General features: G+C 42.3%; 1 protein-coding gene across 2 annotated transcripts in view; it reads left to right on the forward strand.

Moving 5' to 3' along the window:
- The window catches only part of SFXN4 (sideroflexin 4), a 160,422-nt gene that overhangs the window by 109,456 nt on the left and 25,657 nt on the right, over positions 1–25,309 (forward strand). For both annotated transcript variants that reach the window (XM_069239240.1, XM_069239241.1), the window contains exon 12: positions 4,025–4,110. In XM_069239240.1, the coding sequence (XP_069095341.1) occupies positions 4,025–4,110 (86 nt within the window). The remainder of the gene's footprint in view (positions 1–4,024; positions 4,111–25,309) is intronic.

Genomic DNA, 25,309 nt, shown 5'->3' on the forward strand with positions numbered 1-25,309 from the left:
GCCAGTTCTAATGGTGGACACTGGGCCACCTTATACAAAAATTGTGTCTTCCTCCTCTAATTAACTTTCCCGCGGTCCCCCTCTGGTGGACAAAGTATATATGGGTCAAATTGTGAAAAATCCATGCACCTCAGTTTTTCCCTTAATTTTTCTTTTTGTTTGATGGAGTTAGGTGTTATTTTTAATTGGAGGGACGGGGTTTCATGGCGAAATGTTTGCTTCTTGATATGTTTTACTTGATAATAATTTCAATACATATCTGTAATGTTTCAGAAGTAATTCCTTTTCACAATAGATATTGTGCAATACAATGGCTTATTTGTGGTATGATGATGGGATATATATTGCATGCCCTGCGGTTACCTGATATGTGCAAAATCCAATCAAGAAAGTTTTGACAAAAAACAGATTTTCATTAAATAGTTCCACAACACCAGACTGTTTATTTTGTGTTAAGTCATGGGTCTCAAGTATTCATAAGTGCTCTTTTTTAAAACACTTTTTACTATTTTTTAAATTGTTTTATTTTTTGCAATAACTAAACTGAGAGCACAGTATTCATTACTCACTTATGGGCAAACCATAATGAGGTTATCAACATTACTTTAGCCCACAAGTCCTGCCCACTCCCATTTCCAATGGCATTCTAGGTACAACATCCTGTAGCAGAAAAGGCACAGATCTCTTCATCTAATGACCGCAGTCTACTTGCAGCCGGATCACGTACAATACCCCCTTAACCAGCCCACTATCCCCAAATCTTCCTAAGTTTGTGTGTGCCCCCATCACTTCATACACCGGCCTTCCAGATCCATACAGTTTTCTAGATCTTTCCCCATCCTTCCATTGAGAGAGGGCTCTTGTTTCTTCCATTCCCATGCTGTGCCCTTTTTAGCGACCAATAATGTAATCCAAAGGAAGGCCATTTAACACATATTGCTAATCATATAAACATTGATATGTAGGAGGACCATTGTGGGATTCCGGGGAAGGCGCTGACCGAGCATTCTCTTAAGCGTTGAGAGACCCCCCCCCATTGCAAAAGGAATTAAGTACAACACAGCTCCATATGTGTGTGTAACAAGTCACCATCAAATACCAAGCATGGAACATGTGCATGCTGAGGCTTCGGTAATCACTCTTGACCGAAGATGGTGGCATGTGAGGTAGGTGTGGTGTAGGTTATTTAATTGAATAAGCCAGAACTTGGGGGAGACTGCATCCCAGGCGCCTCCTTCCAGATAGTGTCAGTTCATATTCATTAGTACAATTAACTCAGACTCCAGTCGAGTTTTACTTTTAGATAAAGAATGTAATACTCAGGTGCATGCCTCACAATTTATATTGACAATGCTGAAGAGGCTAGAATCGTAATTTAGTGCTAGTTTACATGCTCAATAGAGCAATCATAAATTTTATGGAGGATACTAAATAAAGGTGATACCAAGTTGTCAATTTGTGCAAAAACTGTGTTTTGAGGTAGGTGAATGATGACCCCCCCCCAAATCAGACTCGCAGTACTGTTTTAAATGCCCAAGGGCTATGGCTGTGGTGTGATGTTGACGCATCAGATTAAATAGGACATCTGTAATCCTGTCTAAGTGAACAAATCAAATAGGAGCATTGCCATACTCAGAAGGGGAAAGGTCTCGTTAACTAAATTTGCCACATGAAAAAGGAAATTAACATTTTTATTCTTGGTCTTTCACGTGATCACTCGACCAAAGTGTGTTTTTTCTTAACTAACAATGTGTGACTCCATTTATTATTAAGCACTTACATAATACTCTGTTTGAACGGTACACGTTTTATTGAATATTGCTCGTCCTGTTTTATGTGATATGTATTATTTAAGTATGCTTTCCTCATGTTTTATGTCTTTTCTTGTATAAATACATTTTCATGGTACTTTGACTAACTCGACCTTACTCCCAGTACTATCTCTAATTGTTTTCTCCTTTATGTAAATAATAGCAGGTTGGACACTGTTCTCCCAGTATGCTGTGCCTCAGTCCAACTGTGGATCAACAACAAAGCAAAAATGGCAGGTAGAGACAAATTAAATCCTAAGTTGTACAAACAGACCTGTATTCTGTTATTTTTGAGTTTATTTCTTAGTCAATTTTAATTTAAACCAACTTGTAAAATAGCAAAAAAGGATCTAGGATGATGTCAAATACAAATACACAAAACTAAAAACATATAACTTCACAATACATATATAATGGACCTAATCACAGATACAGCAAAAAAACTTCAAAACAAGTAATATTCAAGAAAAATGTAAGGAACAATGCCCTATATATTTGAATGGTGGTCACTGTTATATAACTCCTCATGTGATCCACTTCTCCATGCTAAGGGACTGGGCTTATACATGCACTACCTTATCAGAATGTTGTGCATTTCTTTTACACCATTATGATATAGTGCATTTCAACTTATTACAATATCTTTTGTTGTTTAACAAGCCCAAAACACTTGCAATACAAAACGTCAACGCGTTTCGGCCTATCAATTTAAGGCCTCATCCGGACTGAAGAAGGGCAAATATAATTCTTAATTTCAAAGGACAAAACCGGGGAACCAGACTCGTATATATCATCTTCAATTAACTTAAGCAATGGGCTCTGCTATTTAAAAGCGCTCGTCGGGAATCATCTCCCGTGTTTTAATTGAAGATGATATATACGAGTCTGGTTCCCCGGTTTTGACCTTTGAAATTAAGAATTATATTTGCCCTTCTTCAGTCCTGATAAGGCCTTAAATTGATAGGCCGAAACGCGTTGACGTTTTGTATTGCAAGTGTTTTGGGCTTGTTAAACAACAAAAGATATTGTAATAAGTTGAAATGCACTATATCATAATGGTGTAAAAGAAATGCACAACATTCTGATAAGGTAGTGCATGTATAAGCTCAGTCCCTTAGCATGGAGAAGTGGATCACATGTAGAGTTATATAACAGTGACCACCATTCAAATATATAGGGCATTGTTCCTTACATTTTTCTTAAATATTACTTGTTTCGAAGTTTTTTTGCTGTATCTGTGATTAGGTCCATTATATATGTATTGTGAAGTTATATGTTTTTAGTTTTGTGTATTTGTATTTGACATCATCCTAGATCCTTTTTTGCTATTTTACAAGTTGGTTTAAATTAAAATTGAGTAAGAAATAAACTCAAAAATAACAGAATACAGGTCTGTTTGTACAACTTAGGATTTCATTTGTCTCTACCTGCCATTTTTGCTTTGTTGTTGATATATTTACCCTGGGTAAGGTAGAGTTATAGGGTTCCCCTGTTGTTTTTCAGTCCAACTGTGGGCCATAGGTCGCTCCTGTAGTTAGTAATATATGCTTGAGATATCTATCATGGCAAACTCCTAATGATTTCTATTTTCACTGCTTCCACACGGGTTTTCTTTCCTCTGTAAGGCATTACTGTATTATGCTGAATTTCCCAGTGACATGAGTACACAGCCACCAATTCTGAGCATAGAAATCATGAAATGACTTCAATGCTTGGAGAACGGATTGCTCCTAGTGATCTCTGTAGGCCATGACTTTCTTGGGCAAGGAAAGTGGACTGCAAGACTCCTGCTGGTGTGGCTGTTTTACTTATGGAAGAGAATGTCACAGGCCTGAGTGCTGTCTTCTGAAGGTGAGAAGTGGTGACATGAAGTATCTTTGACGCCTACGCTGACTGGTAATGCTGTAGAATGTTGAGTGTGGGGCTGTGAGAGTGTGATGCTGCTTTGGATGTTGGAGTTGTTTTGCTGGGGAAAGCCTGGACACAGTTGGAGGGATAATGAAGCTGTAACAGGACATAGCAGGCTGTTGTTGTAACCTAATGGCCTAAGATGGAATGAAGAACATACCTTCTATCTGAGTGGCTTCTGGCTCTTTTGCGAATACACTGATCTCCAGCTACAACACAATACTACAGGACTTGTGGCTCCTTGGGGTGGGGAGTAGGATTGCAAGTTCTGTAGACAATAACATCAGACTCTGTCTTCATTACAGGCAGTGAAAGAAACTGCAGTGTCGCGATCACTGCTGCTTGGAGCAACAGCTTTAGTGCCCATCGTGCTGCTACACTTCCTAGAAAGGTAAGAGATCCACCTGGAAAGGGAAATGTATTGTGCAAAACTGGGAAGCGCAGCATGAAATGTGTAGGAAAAGAGTGCACTTTTCAACTTATCCCATATTAAGGGGGGAGTCCAGTTTACTTTATGTCATCAGGCACTTGTAATCTTGGATTCAAAGGAAAAATACAATTACCAGTATCTAAGGAGACTGAAATTCTGTTTCCTGACATGGAACAAATTGAGCTATTTGACAGGAAAGTAGTGTGCTCATGGAAACAAGCCAGGTGATAAATGTGAAGTGGTTGAAATGTAATGAAAATTATTTGCTTGTAAATGTGAAACTGAAACACCTCTTTCTTTACTCCCCCAGCACTGACAGCCTCTTAAAGATAAAATCAGGTTCCCATATCTGAGATTGGATCTATAGTTGCAGAGGAGTAGCCACAAAGTATGCATTTACACAGCCGGATCACTTGTCCATGTTTGAAGTCCTCACTCTACTGTTGTTTATTGATGCTTCCCATATCTTGGTAGACCACCCTCAATGCCTTGCTTGAGAATTCAGTCCTATAATTTTCACCCCCACCTTGTGACTGATTTCTCTTATCCCATTGGGGACACCCTTTCTACAAGGATCACACTAAACACACTGTATGTGGTTATACATATCTATGTAATTAACAGAGTGAATGCAACAGTGGACTGTTACATTAGATTTTGAGACCACGTGTGCCCCTTCTTCATGAACAACATTTTGCAATTAAAAAGAAGAGGTTTAAGTGAAATCATTGTACGATTTTAGCAAAGTAGTGGAGTATGTTGACATATAAATTGGTATTTCAAGGGCTGCAACGGTTTTCACTTGCACAAGATTACTAGTTGATTGTAAAGGGTATATCACAGTATAGGTCCTTGCTCTCAGAATCTTGAAAGAAAGATTTCTGTGGATTTTGAAGGAAGCTGTCAACAGTGCTCAAGTGTTTGTAATACTAGGGTCATAGAAGAAAGTCTGAATGAAATAGGAAGTATGGGCAGGATCCCATTCAGTGAACAAACTAAGGTAAAGTGCCATTATAGTTTGGTGTCAGTCAACAAAAATGTTTGTTATGTTATAACATTATGATTATGTTATGAAATGTGTAGAGCGCATGGCCGCTCCAGCAACGGGGCTTCCCAGTGCTGGCGTAAAAAGAAAAACGGGGATTCACTGGGGCTGCTAAGAGTCTGAAAAGAAGGTACTTCAAGGTTCTGTAGAGAAGAGCCAGGTATAAGATATTACTGAAGTGCAAATGATTCTCTATACTCCTGATACGGGGAGGGAGCGAGTTCCAAGCAGTAGAGGCCTTAGTTCTAAAGGAAAGGCCACCGGATCTTACTTGCCTAACATGGGGAATCTCAACTAAAGCTAGATCTGTGGAGTGCAGAGCACCGGCTGGTCAGTAAGGAAGCACACAGTTAGACAAGAGGCGAGGTCCCTGGAAATATAGAATTTTATGTACCACACACAAGAACTTAAAACGTATATGCTTCTCTACAGGGAGCCAGTGTAGATTTGAAAGAAGTCTGGAAGTCAAACAAATCTTAGGGAGCGAAAACTGCAATCTGGTGGCAGCAGTTTGAACTAGCTGAAGTCTTCTAGTCACTGATTTATTGGCACCCAGATATAAGACCTTACAGTAATCCAGCCAAGCTAAAATTGCAGCCTTGATCACAATCGGGCATGTGTTGGGAGCCAAAAAAGCCAAGAATGGGTTTAAGACTCCTTGGGAGCCCAAAACAGGTGCCAGCCACTGTACAGGCCTGAGTCTCAAAAGTCAAAGCGTTGTCCACAATGACTCCCATGTTTTTCACAGACGGTTTGGTTTCAGGGGGGACCCCAAGGTGGGTAGGCCATCAGTCGTCTTCCCCATAAATTGGTATCTTTACCTAACAAAAGAACTTCTGATTTATTGGTGTTCAGGTGGAGACAGTTGGAGTTAATCTATTCTACCACTGCTGATAATCCTTTTTGGAAATTGGTGTGATCAAGTGAGGGTTTGTCTGTAAAAGAGAGTACTTGCTGCGTGCCGTCTGCGTAGGATATCAACATCATCCCAGTAGATTCAACGACATGTGTTAGTGTTTGAAAATATATATTATATGAGGTAGGATTTAATGAAGACTATTTTGGGATCCCATATTGTAAAAAATGTGTGTTAGAATTAAAAGTTGGAGAAATTACCTGAAAGGATCGCTCAGAATAAAAAAAAAAGGTAAGCCAAGACATGGCTGTCCTGTCCCGCTGATGCTCTGTAGGCGCTGTAGCAGAATCGTATGAGACACCATTTCGAAAGCAGTGCTCAACTCGAGCAAAATCAACACCAATGTGCATCTTTCATCTAAGGCCATATGAAGCAGCTCAGTGACTTCAGGTAGTGCTGATTCAGTGCTGTGCTTTGGCCTGAAGCCATTCTGAGAGATGCCTAAAATATGATTGTCGTCCAGGTGTTTTACCAGTATGTTGTTCACGTGTATCTCTGTGACCTTCGCCAAAAAATGCAACACTGAAATAGGGCAAAAGTTCTCTGGTTTATAGGCTTCTAAAGAAGGATTTTTCAAAAGAGTAATAACCTTAGCATCTTTCCATTTTTTAGGTACCTGGAATGACAACATAGACAGGTTAATTACTTGTAAACAAAGTGGTATAAGAGGATCTGCAAGCTTAGAAAACATATCAGGTTTTAATGGGTCTGCTGGAGATCCCGATTTGACTTGGCGACAGATGAACATCATCTCGTTCAAGTCCGAGAGGGGAAGAGAATTAAGTGCCAGTCTGGGATTAGGATTATCCAAAGGTACCCTGTTGGCAGAAACAGGATCCAAAGGAAATTAAGTATAGATTTATTTTATTTTGTTTATAAAATATTCTGCTAGCTTCTCGCATTGTGCATTGGAAGTGACTGGGGGAGGGCCTTTTAGGGGGGACCAAGATCGTACGTTTTAACAAGCTGTATAATAGCTTTTAAGATTTATCTAATGGGATTAGAACTGTTTTTAATTGTCTCAGCAACATAGTCAGTCTTTGTTTTTGAAATTATTTAATGATAAGATTTGACAGCTGCCCTATATTGGACTTTCAAAAGGGGATCATAGGCCTTTCTCCAAGGAGCATTTCAAGATCTTGCATTGCTTCTTTGCAGTGATAAGTGTCCCATTAAACCAAGGGGCAGTATGTTTCTTCCCAGTGGGTACTTGTTTAATGGTGAGAAATTGTCCAAGGCTGCAATGAGCCAAGATTGTAAATTATTATAAGCTGTCTCTGCATTCAAATCGAGCAGTATGCTATTTGATTGGATAAAGTCCCCAAATCTTTGAATATACAGCTTATGACAGGGGCGTTAACTCGTCCAGACTGGGAGCACTAATTTGATATGGCTGGCAATGAGTTAAGAGAATCAGAGGTCAGTCAATGCCATAGGGGTTGGACAAGCTGTTTGAAGAGTGCTCGGATTAGAAAAAAACTGGGTCTAAGAGATGACTGGCTGAATGTGTAGCACCGGATACTAGCTGCATTAATTGTAAAGCAGCAAAATAATTTAACAGACAGGTGGTGTCACCATCACATGTATCATCAAAGTGGAGATTGAGATTGTCTAAAACATTGAAGTTAGCTGACTTAAAGATCAGCGAAGTTGTGATTCTTAATCAGACAAAATAATAAATATAATTTAAAAAAAACACAGTGTAGTTGAAAAATGGCAAAAAATATACTAGGCACAATTTCCCAGCATTTTATAGGCTAAATCTATAAATTTCATAAAATTAATAATACTATCAGCTTTAATAATAAAACAACAGCTTACCGCCTCTGAAGTTGATCCTTTTTTTGTATCAATAAAAAGTTGTTGCAAGAATTATCTTCTGAGGTGCAGGCGTTATTGACAAATACGCAGGATGATTTCCTTTTAATACCCACAAAATCAACAGGCAATCTTCCATTCCAAGCTCAGATTCCAGGACCACTCAGACTCATACATGGGTATGAAGAGCAGTCAAAATCTTAAATATTTCATTTTTATCGCACCGTGGAAGTTGGAGTTGATGTAATCTGGGTGTGGTGACATACGGTTCATATACCAGGTCCATATGTTTATGATTCTAAACAGATTATTTGACTTAGCTATTCAGACGGAGTTGCTGCACTCTTGGTCTGAGTCCATTTTTATTCATGTTTACAAGAAGGGCTCCAGGGATCTCCCCAGTTGTTACAGGCCACATTCACTGATAGACTCGGTTGTGAAGGTGATGGGCAGGGTGATCCTGGAGAGGGCTATATCTTGGCGAACGAGGGGTCTATTTTGTCAGATCTCCAGTATGGGTTTCGGCCAGGACTAGGCACATGTGATCAGTGTCTCAGTTTTTACATGTTGATCAACAAATATACCACAGCTAAATCAGCATCACTTTTTGTTGCATACATGGACCTTTCCTCCGCCTTCGATAAGGTAAACAGGTCTAAATTAGGGGAGATTATTTTTGGACATGGGTCTGGATGTGGCCATCGTTGGTTTTCTTGCTGATTTTCACAGGGATATGAGGGCTGTAGTGCTTTACAATAGGGATGTGTTCTACACCCGGTCTTTCAGACTGCAGAGTGGAGTAAGGTAAGGTTGCATACTGTCCCCATTTTTGTTCACATTGTATATTAATGACCTTGGGGCCAGGCTACTTTACAGGCCAGTTGATTGCCCACGTATAGGTTCTCTTTTAATTCCAGCACTTCAGTATGCGGGCGATACCATCTTGTTGGCAAGGGCAGCATTGGGGCTTCATTCATTACTTGATGGTTTTGTAGAATATATGACTAATTTGGATCGTTCGACTAACTACAGTAAATCTCAGGTGATGGTGCTGGGCCCCAAAAAGACTAGGTCAAGATCTTTACCTGTGCAGAGTAATAGGTTGGCCAGGATCCAACTATACTTATTTGCTTTTGATGAGCAAATTATGTGGGGTCCTGTGGTTAAAACAAAGATGTTAGCCCTATCAAAGATTACTGGCGCCCTGTTTTCCTTATCTGCAAAAATAGACAGTAAGCTACTTTGGGCCTTGTTGAGCATCTATCAGGAAAAATCAGTTTCAGTGGCTACTTATGGCAGTAATGGTTGGAGTTATGTCAATGTTAAGGAACTTCAAGTGCTTGAAAATGTTTTTTGTAGGCGTTTACTAGCAGTTCTTGTCTCCACATTGGCATATACAGTTCATGAGAAGTTAGGGTTAACATTCTTATCGAACCTTATTGCCCTTCGTCCCTAGATCAAATGGCTGACCACTTGGGTGCATGCAGAAAATCACCTAGGTAGGGAGATTATAAAGAATTGCCTGGATCTTAATGGTTGGAGATGGATCAGCTGGCTGAATTATAATTGCCTCTCTCTATAACGAAGGCAGATATTGCTTGGACCGGGGACATTTTTTATTGTGGAGAAAAACTGAGAGAGAAGCAATTGAGCTGAAGAAACCCTAGGTTCATGGCCACAACTTACTTGTGACTGGTCCTAACATTGAATATTTGCTTTATCCCTCCAATCTCCTCCATCGTTATCGTCTAACCAGGTTTAGATTCAATCAGTATCATTTGTTATTGGCATCCCCAAAACCTGTCTTGTGGAGTAAGAAACTGGGTCCCTGTACTTGTGATAACTTTTCCTCACAGACCTGCTGTACTCTGTTTTCTTTTGTAGCTTTTATGAGATCCTTTGCAGAGTGTTTTTACTTCCACTATTGAAATCTACCCATTTTATACAAGTGAGGCCCGCTCTTATGTTCTTATAGCTACTCCCGGATGTATATACAACATATGCCGTTGCAAGTTTCCTATCCTCCTCCTTAAGAATGAGGAAACTGTGGGATGATGTATGGGATCGTTTTAGAGTGTGCTTATTTGTTATTTGCACAACACACTTTATGTTAGGACGGTTTTTGTGTTTAACCTGTTTTTAATGTCTCTTTTTTTTCTCGAAATAAAGTTATTAAGTGTTTGATGTACTATGTGCTATGGGAATTAATCAGATCATTGGCATATATAGTGTGTGGGATCGATAGATGGTCTTTTCATGATTGTATTGTTCACTAATTTATTTTTTTATTTTTTTGTCATATTCAATTTATTGTGGTTTTAATCATATGGTATCTTGCATATTGTATGTTTTACTTTTTCTTCAAACTTTATTGTCTTGTATAGACCGAATAAAGTAATTCTTGACTTGACTTATACTGCTTTAATGAGGCAAGGTCATTCTACCTCTGTAGAATGGAAAGGTCCCTTTGTGTTCCACCTTTTCATGCTGTTCATCTGGTAAATTATGAGCTTCTATTAGCTTACTTAATAATGGCATGTTCAGTTCTGTTTCATGCATGAGGTTTATTTAAGGTCTGCTTAAATTAAAGATTTTTAAGTTGTTAGATCAGACCTACACAGTCACAAATGTAGTTCGGGGGCCCCAATGTGTAGTGATAATAAAGATGATAGATTTAGCTCTAACCTAATGACAGAATGAGGTGTGGTCGTTTCAGATGTAAGAGATGTTGGACCCACTGTGTGTAGATTTTTTCAAGATAATTTATTGTATTGCTGTTCAGGACAGCTAAAGCATAGAGTGATAGAGGGGTTTGTTTTATTCTTAATGTCTTTACAGATTAATCAATTACTCTACCACTAAATAGTTTATCAAACCTCATTATGGATTTGGTAGTGATGGTTGATTTAAGATGCCTAATTGATAGGTGGTTATTCCAAGATAAGCCATGGTCAGTTGAGTATCTGAGATAGTCATATTGATTGACTGTTTCAGTTATGGCTTCTCCTGGCAGCCAGGCCATTTTCTTAATTGTTTTTGTTGAATATCATGACCTTCATTTTCGATTGGTTGGCTGTTTAGCCATTTGCCTGTTTAAAGTAATTTAACTGACTTAGTAGATGCTGTAGGCCTTTTTGAGCTTGTGACAATATCACAAATCATTAGCATATGCCAGATATGTAGTCCCTTGGGTTACTAGTTTTGGCTGTACTCCTTGTTATGGGACAAGGAACTCAGGCAAATCGGTTATATACAATGAAAATAGGAGTGGAGCCAAGATGAGGCCTTGTTTCAGTCCATTCTCAGTTTCAGTTTTGATGGACACTGCCTTATCATTAGTGAGTTTGACTTGTACCCATGTGTCTATTTGCAATTCAAGTTAAAAATTCAATAGTGTTGTATCTATCCCACGTTTTCTGAGCTTATTCCATAATGGCTAGCAATCAACCTTGTCAAAAGCTGTGCCTTAGTTGTTTCACAGAAAGAGGCGAGGCAGCAATGTTATCAACAATGGAGCATGCAGGGCGCAATGCTGTTTGATTTAGTAGTACAAAGTGTTGATTAGTGCCGCATTGTATCAGTAACTTAGTAAGAATTTTGCGAATAATTACCCCTCAAAATCCCAGCAGGCTATTGAGCGAACATTTTTCGCATCTTATTTGATGCTTTTTTGCTTATAAGATTAACAACTGCTCCTTTCCAAGACACTCCTGGTATAGAACACCTAATAATGTGCTCCAAAATGGGGACTCAAGTTTGACCAGAACTATTTAAATACCATTTGGCCCTGCAGCCTTTGAGGGGTGTTTTTTTTTTTTGGCTATCTTCTCAGAAATGTTTACGGTTGGTGTGAAAACTGGTCTACAACCTTGTTCAGTTTAGATCTATACAGCATTTTTGTGTGAATCCCATTTTTTATTTAAGTTGTACTGCTCGTTTGGGCAAAGGTATGTCCCTGAGCCTTGTCCACTTAGGGTCCAAAATGCCTTCTCAGTGTGGGTAGAAATCACATACATCAGTTTAGCCCTGGATTTATGTTGATGGTTGTGTCAGGGATCCACTAATCAATTCTTGAGAGCAGTCTCCTGGTTCCTGATTTTGATGTCCCGTTCCCTAGCGTTGAATTGCTACAATAGGAGTCATAAACTCTTACTATGTATTCTTTTTATATTTGCTATTTTCTGATCAGAGGAGACAACAAAATAGTACTTTTGTTTCCACCTTCTAGGTAGTTTTGTCATTATGTGATGCAGGATATACACAGTTGTTTTCTGTCAGATTTGAAGCCAATCACTTGTGCCTGTTGTTAGAGTGGTCTGCCTGCGAGGTTGGCCAATACTGGAGAAGCTAATTTGAGCGATTATAGGCTTTGCCCTCGAGATTGGGGTACCATATGAGTTTCTTTGAATTCTTTACAGTCATATGGGTATTATATACAGTTTTCAATGGCTTAAGCTGGTCAGGCATGAGGGTTAGGATCATCTTCTGGGGATCGTGATCGCCTTCATGCCTCTGCATTATTTAAAAACTCTTGCATATCTTAACAGTTGGTGTAGTGTATAAAAGTGAAATTTACTATGGTCTGCACAGAGAAGCACCAAAATGTTGCTGTAGACCTGTAATATTCCATGAGATTATGGATAGTACGTCTGAATGATCAACAGTGCTGCTGAAACAGGGGTGTGGAATTCCTATAGCCTGATGGCCAGAACATATTGTTTGGGGTCATGGACAACAAGTTTTCAGGTTTATTTTGTCCTTTGGACAAGTAGGCCCAACCCCCTGTCGCATAAACCCTTTGGTTGCCAATTTACAGTACCACATTATGGAGCAAGGAAATGTCTGTAGTTGAGGTGATATTTATGTCCATATATTCAAGCTGTTCAAAGATGTATTTATAGTCCATTCTATGAGCGCTCTAAATGTTGTAAGCTCAGACTGCGCTACTGACAGTGGTTCCAGTGAAAAAAAAGTGAACACACGTTTGCAAAGTTTAACAATATGAGGCTATGTATATTGCTTCCTGATTACATGCAAATATTTGCAAAGTTTGAAAGACTGATGATTCTTTGCTTTTAAAATAATATGTTCACAAAAAATGCCCTAGGGCATTATTTTTTTTCCTAAACTACTGTGGAATTTTAGGTACCATTTCTTTGAAGCATCATTTAGTAAAATGAGTTGATACATGGTAGAATTTCCAAAAACTATTCATAATGGGAAGTCATGTAACAAGATTATGGGAAACATGAAAATAAGCAAGCATTAGCAAAGCCAATAGGGCCGACATAGCTTTTGTAAAATTTTATTGTTGTGGGAGCTGCTGGGCCCTCACCTTTGTAACAAATATTAGCAAAAATTAATTTGGTCTCAAAAAGCACATTTAGCCTCCATAGTTCAAGGCACTGAACAAAATTACTTTGTGTGTCGATATGTTCCTTGTGAAAGAGCAAATTGCGATAATTCACTGTGAAACCAGCCAATAGATGGATAGAGAGAGAGAGATCCAACTGTAATAAAAATAAAAGGTTTTGGTTAACACCAGACCTAATTAGGGGCCCAATTCTTAAAGAAAGTCACAAAAGTGCACCCATGGTATATGTTTTTGCATTAGTGCAGAATTATGTATTTCATGAATTTACAGAAGTAGACAATGAATTTGTACTCCTAGAAAATATCTGTCAGCTATATTTTAGCATGAGCAAATATGCAAGTGTAGATTTGCTCATAATAACTTATTTTGGGTGTTCACAAGTTCACTTTCCCTCTAGCCACTTTTTTCCCAACCCTGGAAGAAGTTTTACTTCTGATACTTGTTAGGAGTACATTTCCAACCTTTCTCAGTATGAGAAATGATTAGAGAAGAGCTGGTGGAAACCAGTAAAGCATGCAAATTAGTAGGTTTGCATAGACTCAAAAGGACATTCGAGACTTGAAACTATTGCTTACTGCTACCTCCAGCCCTAGAATGAAGTTCAGCGGAAATGTTGCAAAATAAGGAAATTTCTAGTATTTAAGCCCTGGCATAATCATAGAGGTTATTATCAGAGCTCCTATATAATGAGAATGCTGCCATAATTTGTCAATGCACTACATGGAACCAAAGTTTTTTTTTTACAGGACAAGTAGATGTAGGAAGCAGCCTATCACATCAACAAGTAGATATTTTATTAAATTCCATACCCCTGGGATTATCATTATGAATAATGTATAATGTTTGCTAGATAGACAGACTCCCCTGGCATGGTAATAGTCTTGTTTGTTCACGTGTTTGTGATTCGTTGGTGGCAATCTTGAGATTTAGGTATAGCATATTGGACTAGGTGCCTTTGTAACTTGGGGCATTGTGTTTCTGTATTATGATTTTTGTGCCTAAGCAAATAGGGATATTTTGGTTTCTCAACTTGTGTTACCATAATCCCCCATCAGGCCAAGGCCTCTCTCCGTGCCCATATTCTTTGGATCGTCGATTGTGCTGACCAGGTCTTTCTAGTGGTTTCACCTCTGGTGTCAGAATTCTGATTATGAAGAAAACACAGATTTAATAAAGATGTAGAAGTGTCATTTTTTTGTTTGTAAACAAATTTAGTAATTTCAGAATGATGCCCTTCAGATTTGTACAATGTTCTCCTTTTTAGTATGCTGAGTATCTCGATTATTTATACTATGGACCTTGTTTACCGCACTTGTGTATACTGAATGACCTACTGTCCCCTCCATGCTGTCGTTAGGTGATTTTATAAGTAGAGCAGTGGTTCTTTTCGGTCCTGCGATGATTGTAACTCGATTATCCGGGGTGTATATGTATGTATATATATCTATATCTATATATATATATATATACATACATATATATATATATATATATACATATATATATATATATATATATATATGTTCGAGGGCATGTGTAGCTGCAGATACACATGCTGTGCACATCCCGCCATCTAGTGTTGGGCTCGGAGTGTTACAAGTTGTTTTTCTTCGAAGAAGTCTTTTTCGAGTCACGAGATCGAGGGACTCCTCCCCTTTCGGCTCCATTGCGCATGGGCGTCGACTCCATCTTAGATTGTTTTCTTTTCGCCATCGGGTTAGTTACAACAGATCGACACCGAATTTTGAAGAGCTCCGGTGGCCCTTTGGGGTTTTCGATTCCCCGGCGGGGCCTGGTCGGCCTGACCACGTGCGTCTTCAAGGCTAATGGAACAGACCCCATTCCGCTTCTGCCCCAAATGTATAACAAGTATCCTTATACATATCAGCATCCGGTCTGTAATTTGTGTTTGTCTCCAGAACACAAAGAGGATACCTGTGAGGCCTGTCGAGCATTTCGGTCGAGGAAGAATTTGAGAGACTGAAGAGCAAGAAGACTACAAATGGCGTTGGCGCCGACAGGACAACGACACTTGGAGGAAGAGGAAGAAACCTTCTCCATCGCGGATTTGGACTTGGACGAGGTCGATCACGAACAGACGCCGAAAACCGTGAGTAAGACGTCACAACAAAAAACTCACAGAAAAACCGTTAAAGCCCAGGGGACGACACCGCCAGCAGGCCATGGCTTAACCCGAAAAATAGGTGACCGTGCATCTGCACCGAAAAAGGGCATGCGTGTGTCGAAGTCATCCGACTCCGGACGAGATACCGGCACAGAGCAAACTCGACCCCGAGACACCGGGTTGGAGCAATCTCGACACCGAGAGGGCGGCACCAAAATGAGTCTGCATCGAGAGATCAGTACGACGAAAATTAAAAAAGTGTCTTCGGAGCTGAAAAAGACTGCCGAAAAAGTTTCCATACCGAAACATCCGTCCTCGGAACCGAAATCGAGTTCCTACACTGAGGAACAGGGCCTGTACTCACAGATGCAGGGACACAAATTCGGACAGGAACTGGAGGCAGGGGAGCCAGATTACACTCAAAGAAGGCTCCACATTCAAAAGGACACAGGGAAGATCAGTACTCTCCCGCCAATAAAAATTTAAAGAAAACTTGCCTTCCAAGAGAAAGACAAGCAGCCTCAGGCAAAGGTGGCAAGACAAGTGACTCCGCCACCATCTCCACAACGCTCACCACAAATATCACCAGTAGCCACTCCACCAATGATGCAGTCCCCAACTCACACAGGGATGAGTCAGGATGATCCCGACGCATGGGATCTTTATTATGCGCCTGTATCAGATAACAGTCCCGACTGTTATCCAGCGAGACCGTCACCACCTGAGGACAGCACTGCCTACACACAGGTGATGGCAAGAGCAGCGGCGTTTCATAATGTCACCCTGCACGCAGAACCTATAGATGATGACTTTCTCTTTAATACACTGTCGTCCACACATAGTCAGTACCAGAGTCTCCCTATGTTACCAGGAATGCTCAAACACTCCAAACAAGTGTTTCAGGAACCTGAGAAGGGCAGGGCCATAACTCCAAGGGTGGAGAAGAAGTACAAAGTGCCACCAACAGACCCTGTGTACATCACGCAGCAATTAACACCAGACTCAGTGGTAGTAGGGGCAGCTCGTAAAAGGGCGAACTCACACACCTCAGGAGACGCCCCACCTCCAGACAAAGAAAGTCGCAAGTTCGACGCAGCTGGGAAAAGGGTTGCGGCACAGGCAGCCAACCACTGGCGCATTGCCAACTCACAAGCATTGCTGGCGAGATATGATAGGGCTCTTTGGGACGAAATGCAACATTTCATAGAACACCTGCCCAAAGAGTTCCAAAAAAGAGCACAACAAGTGGTGGAGGAAGGCCAGAGTATCTCGAACAATCAGATACGCTCAGCAATAGATGCAGCCGACACAGCTGCTAGGACTGTAAATACAGCAGTGACCATACGGAGGCACGCATGGCTAAGAACCTCAGGATTCAAGCCTGAAATACAACAAGCGGTCCTGAATATGCCATTTAACGGACAGCAATTGTTTGGGCCGGAGGTGGACACTGCCATAGAAAAACTTAAAAAGGACACAGATACGGCCAAAGCCATGTGCGCACTCTACTCCCCACAGAGCAGAGGCACATTTCGGAAATCACATTTTCGAGGGGGGTTTCGGGGACAGAGCACAGAACCCTCACCCTCACAAACAAGACCCACTTATCAAAGCCAATATCAGCGGGGAAGTTTTCGGGGACAATACAGAGGAGGACAGTTCCCAAAGAGTAGAGGGAAGTTCCAGAGCCCCAAAACTCCACAAAATAAACAGTGACTTCAACGTCACAAATCCCCAACACATGACACCAGTGGGTGGGAGACTAACCAATTTCTACAACAACTGGGAAGAAATAACAACAGACACGTGGGTCCTAGCCATTATCCAGCATGGTTATTGCATAGAATTTCTTCAATTCCCTCCAAATGTCCCACCGAAAACACACAACATGTCCAAACAACACATGGATCTCTTACAACTGGAGGTCCAAGAGTTGTTGCAAAAAGATGCAATAGAGCTAGTACCAATTCATCAAAAAGGAACAGGAGTTTACTCCCTGTACTTTCTCATACCCAAAAAAGACAAAACTCTAAGACCTATACTAGATCTCAGAACATTAAACATATACATCAAATCAGATCACTTTCACATTGTGACATTGCAAGACGTGATCTCATGCTCAAACAACAAGACTACATGACAACACTAGACCTCAAGGATGCGTATTTCCATATACCTATACATCCTTCCCACAGAAAGTACTTAAGGTTTGTATTCCAAGGGGTACATTACCAATTCAAAGTGTTGCCATTCGGGATAACAACTGCGCCAAGAGTTTTTACAAAATGCCTGGCAGTAGTGGCTGCTCATATCAGAAGGCAGCAAATACATGTGTTCCCGTACCTAGACGATTGGTTAATCAAAACCAACACGCAAGAACGGTGTTCACAACACACTAGGTATGTCATAGAAACCCTCCACAAACTAGGTTTCTCACTCAACTACAACAAATCACACCTACAGTCGTGTCAAATACAACAATACTTAGGAGCAACAATCAACACAACAGAAGGGATTGCCACTCCAAGTCCACAAAGGGTACAGGCATTTCAAAACGGAATACAAGCCATGCACCCACACCAAAAATTACAGGTAAAATTAGTCATGAAACTACTAGGCATGATGTCCTCATGCATAGCCATTGTCCCAAACGCAAGATTGCACATGCGGCCCTTACAACAGTGCCTAGCATCACAATGGTCACAGGCACAGGGTCAACTTCAAGATCTAGTGTTGATAGACCGCCAAACATACACCTCGCTTCAATGGTGGAACACTATAAATTTAAACAAAGGGCGGCCTTTTCAAGACCCAGTGCCTCAATACGTAATCACAACGGATGCCTCCATGATAGGGTGGGGAGCACACCTCAACCAACACAGCATCCAAGGACAATGGGACACTCAGCAGAGACAGTTTCACATAAATCACTTAGAACTACTAGCAGTATTTCTAGCGCTGAAAGCATTTCAACCTATAATAACCCACAAACACATTCTTGTCAAAACAGACAACATGACAATGATGTATTATCTGAACAAACAGGGAGGGACACACTCAACACAGTTGTGTCTCTTGGCACAGAAAATATGGCATTGGGCGATTCACAACCACATTCGTCTAATAGCGCAGTTCATACCTGGAATTCAAAACCATTTAGCAGACAATCTCTCTCGGGATCACCAACAGATCCACGATTGGGAAATTCATTCCCAAATACTAAAGACTTACTTCCAAAGGTGGGGAACACCGCAAATAGACCTATTTGCAACAAAAGAAAACGCAAAATGCCAAAACTTCGCATCCAGGTACCCACAGGCTCACTCTCAGGGCAATGTGTTTTGGATGAGTTGGTCAGAGATATTTGCATACGCTTTTCCCCCTCTCCCACTCCTTCTATATCTAGTAAACAAATTGAGTCAAAACAAACTCAAACTCATACTAATAGCACCAACTTGAGCAAGACAACCTTGGTACACAACACTACTAGACCTCTCAATAGTGCCCCATATCAAACTACCAAACAGACCAGATCTGTTAACTCAACACAAATAACAGATCAGACACCCAAATCCAGCATTGCTGAATCTAGCAATTTGGCTCCTGAAGTCTTAGAATTCGGGCATCTAGACCTTACACAGGAATGTATGGAGGTCATAAAACAAGTTAGAAAACCAACCACAAGACATTGCTATGCAAATAAGTGGAAAAGATTTGTTTATTACTGCCATAATAATCAAATTCAACCATTACACGCATCTGCTAAACACATCGTCAGCTACCTATTACACTTACAAAAGTCAAAGTTAGCTTTTTCATCCATTAAAATACATCTCACCGCAATTTCAGCTTATCTGCAAATTACGCACTCAACTTCATTATTCAAGGTCCCAGTCATAAAAGCATTTATGGAGGGTCTGAAAAGAATTATCCCACCAAGAACACCACCAGTTCCTTCGTGGAATCTCAACATTGTCGTAACACGACTTATGGGTCCACCTTTTGAACCCATGCACTCATGTGAGATACAGTATTTAACATGGAAAGTAGCTTTCCTAATAGCTATCACATCTCTCAGAAGAGTAAGTGAAATACAAGCAAGTATACTATACAAGAACCCTTTATTCAGATACATAAACATAAAGTAGTTCTAGGAACAAATCCTAAATTCTTACCTAAGGTCATATCACCGTTCCACTTAAATCAAACAGTGGAACTCCCAGTATTCTTTCCAGAACCAGATTCTGTAGCAGAGAGAGCATTACATACATTAGACATTAAAAGGGCACTAATGTACTACATAGATAGAACAAAACAAATTCGCAAAACAAAACAATTGTTTGTTGCATTCCAAAAACCTCATATAGGGAATCCAATATCCAAACAAGGCATTGCCAGATGGCTAGTTAAATGTATTCAAACCTGTTATATAAAAGCAAAAAGAGAACTGCCTATTACACCAAAGGCACACTCAACTAGACGAAAGGTGCTACCATGGCCTTTCTAGGAAACATACCAATGACTGAGATATGTAAGGCAGCCACATGGTCTACGCATTACTGCGTGGATGTGTTAACAACAAAGCAAGCCACAGTAGGACAAGCAGTATTACGGACTTTATTTCAAACAACTTCAACTCCTACAGGCTGAACCACCGCTTCTGGGGAGATAACTGCTTACTAGTCTATGCACAGCATGTGTATCTGCAGCTACACATGCCATTGAACGGAAAATGTCACTTACCCAGTGTACATCTGTTCGTGGCATGAGACGCTGGCGCGGCTGTAATACAACAGGGGTGACACCTTAGAGATAATCAACACAACGTAGTGAGGGCACATAAAATCAATGTAAGAGGGCCCCTGAATGTGCTGATTCTGGCGCGCTGAATGTTGCCAAACCGTGGGTGAGTCGCGGTGATTCTGGAGACCGGGGGGAGGGTGCCGACTGAGGCGAGACGCGTCCTGGGTGTGCAAAGCCGGTGCTGGACATCAGATTGGCGACGCTGACCCCGTGGAGGGGCCCTCAGCGGTGCGAGATTGGGGTACCGCTGGTACCGGAAATTACAGCAAGCACATTCGCACATTCGCAGGGAACGGAGGGCAGTCCGCACGTAAAAGACACTAGCTCTTGTCACCATGGGAAAACATGACAAAGCCCAGTCTAAACTACAATTCGAGCGACGCAAAACTATGAATCAGACTGGGGAAGGCGCGGAAGCTAGATCGGAGGGGTCCCCGGAGGTATGACTCTCTCTTTGTACCCTGACTTCACACTGCAGGTGCAAGAAGCGAGGAAGCAATTTCTGAAGGGAAAGACACAGCTAAGAGCACTGCAACTAGATTCCAGAATGTTATACCCAGCCAAACTGAGAGTAGATGTAGATGGTAATAAAATATTTTTCACTGATCATAAAAAATTGGAACAATTTGTGAACCGTAAGCTGGCAGATAAAAGAAACGCTCCGAGAGCCGAGCCGGCGAACGATTTATCAAAGTGCAGATATTAGTCATAAAAGCTCTCCTGTAGAAATCTGTCCAGAACACTAATTTTTGCGAAAGATGTGTACATTATAGTTCTAAATCAGTGTCATATGGTTATCACCCATAATGAGAATTTTTTATGTTTTCTGGGACTGGAGGTAAACCATACTTGTATTGCACACTGGACGTGACATGTCCCGGGGTATAGGGATGGTCTGTGGAAAAATATATTGGTAGCAAAGGTAACAAAACTATTGTTAAGGCGAAGCAACATCCGCCTTCATGTGTGTTCCACTTATATCATTGTTGGGGTTAGTATTTAGTGGGGTAGTTCGCGGGAGGATTTTGAAAGTTACTAACAGATGGGCAGGTTGGGGTTTGGCCTATTGTGGGAGGTGGGTAGGGGGGAGGGAAGAAATTGCAGTAACAGTATGGTGGAAATGTCGGGTAAGACAAAGCAGACAAAATACAGACAAGTACTATGCACAATTGGATTTAAAAAATCAATCTATAAAAATAGATGACTCCAGCGCACACAACTACTGACACACAAAAGGATCACCACAAACTTAGGTTAGTCACCTGGAATGTGCGGGGACTTAATGATACACGCAAAACCCGGGGAGTGGTGGCATATTTACTCAGACATAAGGTTGATATTGCAGTGTTGCAAGAGACACATTTGGCCCCAAATAGTCCTATGCTCACCACTCGCAGAAGGAAAGGGCAGTTCTTGGCTGCAGGTTACACAACTCACTCTAGGGGCGTCTTATTGTGGGCCTCCTGAGCATCTGCCATTGAGTTCCAGAGCGCGGAAATTGACACCAGTGGGCGATATGCGGTGGCAAAGTGTAAGGGCAGGGCTTTCACCTTTATGTTAATAGGAGTATATGGAACGAACTACGACGACCCCCAGTTTTATAGAGATCTAGTGGTGCGGACAATGAAATGGAGAGACCTTCCACAACTTTGGTGTGGAGACTTTAATTGCACGTTGTCTCCTGCATTGGATAGATCGGGGGTAGGACCAGGGACCCGCGACCCGGCTGCTGCAGCGCACGCAATACTAGACATAATGGTGGTCTTGGGGCTAGTGGATGTCTGGAGAGATAGGCACCCAGAAAAGGGAGGTTACACTCATTACTCATCAGCACATGATTTGTATACATGCATAGATCTTTGGCTGGTCTCCCGCAGTTTATCACATAGAGTGACACCCGAAGCGCCTTGGCCCGTACTTATTCGGATCACTCGCCAGTCCCGATATTACTGACAGTGGGTCATGTTCCACAGCCACCGTTCTCCTGGAGAGTCCCACCATACTCGCTGACAGACACCGTGTTCAGGAAGGAACTGACCAATACAATCAAATAATTTTTCCAACTAAACAAAGGATCAGTTGCCCGAGTAAGTACAGTCTGGGAGACATTTAAGGTATACATAAGAGGGATTACAATGTGCAAACATGCGGGAGTGCTCCGATCAATACGTGGGCGACTACAATTACTTGAAGGGGAACTATCCCAGCTAGAACAAGAACATTGTGTCACTTCAGATACACGTGCATTGGGTCAAATTCGTGCTAAGGTGCAGGAGTATCAGGAGACAGCCCTGTCAGAAATTCGGCATATGGGGAAGTATGCTGTTGCCCGGACATACGGGGAGGGGGACAGATCTGGCAAAGTCCTAGCGAACTTAATCCGCCCCAGCCGCAACACTAATCTCATTAATAAAACGATCAAATCAAATCATTAACATTTATAAAGCGCGCTACTCACCCGTGCGGGTCTCAAGGCGCTAGGGGGGAGAGGGGGGTTACTGCTGCTCGAAAAGCCAGGTTTTGAGGAGTCTCCGGAATGCGGAGTGGTCCTGGGTGGTCCTGACGCTGGTGGGAAGGGTGTTCCAGGTCTTGGCTGTCAGGAAGGAGAAGGACCTCCCACCCGCTGTGGAGTGGCAGATGCGAGGGACGGCAGCGAGCGCGAGGCTAGAGGAACGGAGGAGACGGGTGGGGGCGTAGAAGCTGAGTCGACGGTTGAGGTATTCCGGTCCCTTGTGGAGGGCTTTGTGTGCGTGGGTGAGAAGTCGGAAGGTGATCCTTTTGCTGACTGGGAGCCAATGCAGGTGTCTCAGGTGTGCGGAGATGTGGCTGTTGCGGGGTACGTCGAGGATGAGGCGGGCCGAGGCATTTTGAATACGTTGCAGGCGTTTTGGGAGTTTGGCGGTGGTCCCAGCATAGAGGGTGTTGCCGTAGTCCAGGCGGCTCGTGACGAGGGCGTGGGTCACGGTTTTTCTAGTGTCGGCGGGGATCCAGCGGAAGATCTTGCGGAGCATGCGGAGGGTGAGGAAGCAGGCGGAGGACACGGCGTTGACTTGCTTGGTCATGGTGAGAAGAGGGTCCAAGATGAAGCCGAGGTTGCGGGCGTGGTCTCAGGGGGTCGGTGCGGTGCCGAGGGCCGTGGGCCACGAGGAGTTGTACCAAGCGGACGAGGTGTTGCCGAGGATGAGGACTTCCGTTTTGTCAGAGTTCAACTTTAGGCGGCTGAGCCTCATCCAATCTGTGACGTCCTTCATGCCCTCTTGTAGGTTGGTCTTGGCACTGGCGGGGTCCTTGGTGAGGGAGAGTATAAGTTGGGTGTCGTCGGCGTAGGAGGTGATGATGATGTTGTGCTTGCGTACGATGTCGGCGAGGGGGCTCATGTAGACGTTGAAGAGTGTCGGGCTGAGCGATGAGCCTTGAGGTACGCCGCAGATGATCTCGGTGGGGTCTGAGCGAAACGGTGGGAGGTAAACTCTTTGAGATCGTTTTGAGAGGAAGGAGGCAATCCAGTCCAGGGCCTGGCCTTGGATCCCGGTGGAGCGGAGGCGGGTTATTAGGGTGCGGTGACAGACGGTGTCGAAGGCAGCCGAGAGGTCGAGGAGGATGAGGGCGACTGTTTCACCGTTGTCCATCAGGGTTCTGATGTCGTCTGTGACTGAGATGAGGGCGGTTTCAGTGCTGTGGTTGGTTCGGAATCCGGTTTGTGAAGGGTCGAGCAGGTTGTTGTCTTCCAGGAAGGTGGTAAGCTGTTTGTTGACGGTCTTCTCTATTACCTTGGCAGGGAAGGGGAGGAGCGAGATGGGGCGAATAATAATAATAAAACGATAGCAACAGATGGTAGCATACTCAATGACCCTGAGGATACCGGCTAGATTTCGTGAATACTACCAAACACTTTACACTACAAGAGAAACCTCTGAACCTAACGCCATAAAAGAATATCTCACCCACATAGTGTTACCGAAACTTTCGGAGAGCGACAGAGAGGCTCTGGGGGCACCATTTACACTGGTCGAGATAGCAAAAGCGCTGGGAAGCATGGCTGAGGGTAAGGCCCCAGGCCCTGATGGCCTGACTGTATATTTCTACAAAGCATACCAAACACTAATACTCCCTAACCTAAAAGAGGTGTTTGAGGAGATGGTTGAAGATTGGTACGTGCCTCCATCGATGAGGGAAGCCATGATTATCACACTGCTTAAACCGGGGAAACCACAAGAACAATACTCCTCCTATAGGCCGCTATCGTTATTGAATGTAGACGTCAAAATATATGCCAAAATTTTAGCGGAACGACTGGCCAAAGTACTGCCCCTACTAGTAAAGCCTGAACAGACAGGATATGTCCCCGGCCATAATCTAACCATGAACCTACGCACATTATTCGGCATCATACAGAACATTAACCCCGATATACAAGCGGTGGCAGTCTTTTTAGACGTGGAAAAAGCGTTTGACTCAGTGGAGTGGGACTTCTTATGGGCAGCACTGCGACGGTTCGGGGTAGGGGACACTTATTTACACTTGATAGCCACATTGTACAGGAAACCCCGGGCCAGAGTTCGAGTCAATTGCACGGTGGCGGAGGCAATGGAAATCACCAGAGGCACTAGGCAGGGATGCCCACTTTCCCCTTTATTTTATGCTTTGGTAGCGGAGCCTCTGGCTTGCGCCCTGAGGGAATATCATGGGTATCGCGGCCTTGATTTCAAGCATTACAACGTGGTGATCTCGGCATACGCAGACAATACTTTGCTGTATATCAAAGATCCAAAATGTAATGTGGCACCGATGCTCCAAGAAATAGTTCGATATGGAGCATTGTCCGGCCTTAAAGTTAATTGGGGTAAATCCTTGATGTTCCCGCTGACTCCCTCCATGGTACAGACGGAGGTGGGTTTCCCGCTTAGATGGGAGATTTGGTCAGTTAGGTATCTGAGTATTAAGGTGCACACTGATCCCAACATTATCATGAAGGATAATTATGACATAGCGATAACTAAATTGGCAACAGATGTTGAAAAATGGATACGACTCCCACTGTCCTTGATTGGTAGGATAGCGTTGATGAAAATGGTGGTG

The sequence above is a fragment of the Pleurodeles waltl genome, chromosome 6 (genome assembly GCF_031143425.1).
Source record: "Pleurodeles waltl isolate 20211129_DDA chromosome 6, aPleWal1.hap1.20221129, whole genome shotgun sequence".
NCBI lineage: Eukaryota > Metazoa > Chordata > Amphibia > Caudata > Salamandridae > Pleurodeles > Pleurodeles waltl.